The sequence below is a fragment of the Silene latifolia genome, chromosome Y (genome assembly GCF_048544455.1).
Source record: "Silene latifolia isolate original U9 population chromosome Y, ASM4854445v1, whole genome shotgun sequence".
Classification (NCBI taxonomy): Eukaryota; Viridiplantae; Streptophyta; class Magnoliopsida; order Caryophyllales; family Caryophyllaceae; genus Silene; species Silene latifolia.
This window is the reverse complement of record NC_133538.1, coordinates 254,700,866-254,704,159: the sequence shown is the minus strand read 5'-3', so window position 1 is coordinate 254,704,159 and position 3,294 is coordinate 254,700,866. Positions and strand designations below refer to the sequence as shown.

Below are 3,294 nucleotides of genomic sequence, written 5' to 3'. Positions count from 1 at the left end.
TTTAACAAATATATGGGTTACTTTAAGTTGTTATGAAAACAATTTATAATAATTACGCCATTGTCAGATAATATTGAGCACAATGGAAAACGAAAGCCGAACGAAGAAGAATTTTGCAAAGACGTTGAAGCTAAGTTCACCCCCTATGTTGGTCAGGAATATCTGGAAATAGAGGAAGCAGTGACATTTTATAGAATTTATGCTGTTGCTTGTGGTTTTGATGTGCGTAAGTACACGACTAAGAGATGGCGTGAAGGGGAGATCAAATCTAAACTGTTGGTTTGCAACCGGGAGGGGTTCAAACATAAGGGACAATTGGAGTGTAGTGGCGGCCAGGACTCAGGTAGGAGACACAAAGTCAGGCGTGTTGGTTGCAAAGCGAGGATTAGGCTATTCGTGATGAATGGGGAATTACGAATTGGCGATTCCACAAAGATGGCCACAACCATGAACTCGTATCGACCCAGAGATAGAGAGTTTCAAAAGTTGGCATGCAACATAACAGACTATCACAAAATGATAATCCTTTATAATTCAAGGGTGAGTTGATTGAAATTACACTTTTCTTGATTAAAATTACACTTGTTTATGTTATAATTTCACTTTAAATTGTTAGAATTACACTTTTGTCATCTAAAATTACACTTTTTGCGTCTACAATTACATTTTTTCTTGTTAAAACAACACTTTTCTTTTTTTGAACTTATACATTTGTATATGTTTGAATTATGTTTGTGTTGATTAAAATACGTACATCTAAAAGATTGTCTATAATCAACAAACAAGATAGGAGCTACGAAGACTTACAAAATTTTGAAGGAACATGTTAATGGGTTTGAAAACATCAGAGCTAGTTTGAATGATTTTAAGAACTTTCACAGAGATGTGAAATGCTACATTCATGAACGGGACGGTCAGATGTTCGTGGACCACTTTAAGGAATTGGCTGTTATTAGACCAGGGTTCTTCTTTGACTACGATGTTGATTCAGACGGTAGCCTTAGTAAAGCTATATGGGCCGATGGAATCGCTAGAAGGAACTACTCAGTTTTTGGGGATGCCGTGTCCTTCGATCCGACGTATTCCACCAATAAGTATGACATGTCCTTCACACCTTTCACCGGGGTTGATAATCATAAACGATCAATGACTTTCTGTGGAGCGCTTGTTGCTCATGAAGATGCAGACTCGTTTAAATGGGTTTTCACCCGTTTTCTGGCTGCGATGGGTGGCAAAGAGCCTAAGTACATTATCACCGATCAGGATCCTGGAATTCTTAAAGCGGTGCCATTGGTGTTTAAGACAGCGCACCACCGATATTGTATGTGGCATATCATGAACAAGGTGCCAAGTAAGTATGGAATGAAGAGAGATGATTATTCAGTGTCTCTGAAGAAATTGAATGCCATAATATGGGATGAAGACATTGAAGCGGCAGAGTTCGATGCAAAATAGGAAGAAATTGGCAGGAAACACAATGTTAATAACATTGACTGGTTCCAAGAAATGTACGCTAAAAGGAAGCAGTGGGTTATGGCTCATTGTAGGGACCTAGATATGGGGGGTGTTATGAGGACATCCCAAAGATCAGAGAGCGAAAATAGTTTTTTTAAGAGATTTGAGAGTAAGTCCGGAACATTAGTTGAGTTTTCGATGCGTTCGACGGTAGCGATGGACCAAAGAAAGATACACACAGAAACAGATTGACAACTGTAACAGACACACTTTCCCTGTAATATCAACGTATCTAGCTATCGAAGTGCACCGGGCGCAAGTGTACATCCATAAAGTATTCGAGGAATTTCAAGAAGAGGCCAAGTGCTCAATCGGTACTTGTAAAAGCAGAGGATTCACTGAGTGTGGCTCTTTAGAGATGACCACTGTAAGAGATGCAAACAGGGACAGAAATTATGAGGTCACATACTGCCCAAGTATCATTCTGTAGCATTTGTTTGTTAAAATTATACTTTTATCCGTTAAAATTATACTTTTGTTGATTAAAATTACACTTAGGGTTGTTAGAATTATACTTTGGGATGTTAAAATAATAATTTGGGTTGCTAAAGTTATACTTTAAGCCATTAAAATTACACTTGTGTTCATTAAAATTACACTTTGGGTTGTTAAAATTACAAAATAGGTTAAAATTATACTGTGTTGATAAAGTTATACTTTTTTCCGTTAAAATCACACTTTTATTGATTAAAATTACACTTTTGTGTATTACAGTCACACTTTCTTCTGACTGATTTAACTAACATATTACTCTATATTGTTGAACTAGATACATTGAAAGCCACTTGTAGCTGCAGAATGCTTGAGAGGAAAGGCATTCTTTGCCGGCATGTCATATGGATTTACTCGTCAAACGGAGTGAAGATTATTCCGGAACAATGTGTTGTTAAAAGATGGTGTAAAGATGCAAGGTTTTCTAAAATGTTCGATTGTAATGGTGAAGCAACTGAGGACGTTGATATAATAGATGGAAAACAGATTGCGATGTCAGTAATGTGGTCGGAGATTCATCAGACAGTTGATATGCTCATGGGCAAAATGAAGAATGATGTCGACAACTTTTCTAGTCTAATTAGACAGTTTAAGGAGAAACTTTCACCATTAGGATCACCATTGAATAAACAACAACAGTTGGAGAAAATTCTTGGATGTTCTCCTAGTCAGGAGATAACCATTTTGCCGCCCAAGAAATCCAAGAACAAGGGGAGCGGAAAGAGAATGTTGTCGATGAAGGAAAAACAGTTGCTTTGGCAAGGAAGCCAAAACTATGTGTAAAAATTGCAAGCGATTAGCTAACCATGACAAAAGGAACTGCCCCAACCCATTCGCAGAGCACCCACCATTGTCGCAATCGTCAGCACCCTCGTCGGAAGAAGAAGAAGAAGAAGAAGAAGAAGAAGAAGAAGAAGAAGGAGAAGAAGAATAAGAAGAAGAAGAAGAAGAAGAAGAAGAAGAAGAAGAAGAAGAAGAAGAAGAAGAAGAAGAAGAAGAAGAAGAAGAAGGCATCTTAGAATAATCAATATAATACCGAATAAGTAGTACATTTTTTTGGGTATGTGTACACAAAATACGAGGTACAACATGATGTTTCGTATTGTGTTTAGACATCAAACTGTCAGGAAGGCAACTGGTCGCCTTTGGTATTACAATGTATTTTGTTGAAGTATTTTTTATTGGACGAAACAGTTATAATGTGCTAAACCAGAACATTCAATTTTTCACTCTTGACTATTATGACAAATTATGTTCTTACAATTACACATATCTAGGGAATAAAAT

General features: G+C 37.1%; 1 protein-coding gene across 1 annotated transcript; it reads left to right on the top strand.

Annotated features, from left to right (window-relative positions):
• The first annotated feature begins 1,506 nt into the window (after positions 1-1,506).
• LOC141630477 (protein FAR-RED IMPAIRED RESPONSE 1-like) lies at positions 1,507-2,790 on the top strand. Its single transcript, XM_074443290.1, has 3 exons — positions 1,507-1,624; positions 1,752-1,931; positions 2,285-2,790. Exons 1-3 carry the CDS (start codon positions 1,507-1,509, stop codon positions 2,788-2,790), a joined length of 804 nt encoding a protein of 267 aa, XP_074299391.1.
• Positions 2,791-3,294: the final 504 nt, after the last annotated feature.

What these genes read in the sequence shown, in the direction of transcription:
- LOC141630477 (XM_074443290.1), top strand. Translation starts at nt 1,507, where the DNA reads ATGTACGCTAAAAGGAAGCAGTGGGTTATGGCTCATTGTAGGGACCTA. An exon ending in TTTTTTTAAGAGATTTGAGA is followed by an intron (nt 1,625 to 1,751) that starts GTAAGTCCGGAA and finishes CAACGTATCTAG; the next exon opens with CTATCGAAGTGCACCGGGCG. An exon ending in TGAGGTCACATACTGCCCAA is followed by an intron (nt 1,932 to 2,284) that starts GTATCATTCTGT and finishes TTGTTGAACTAG; the next exon opens with ATACATTGAAAGCCACTTGT.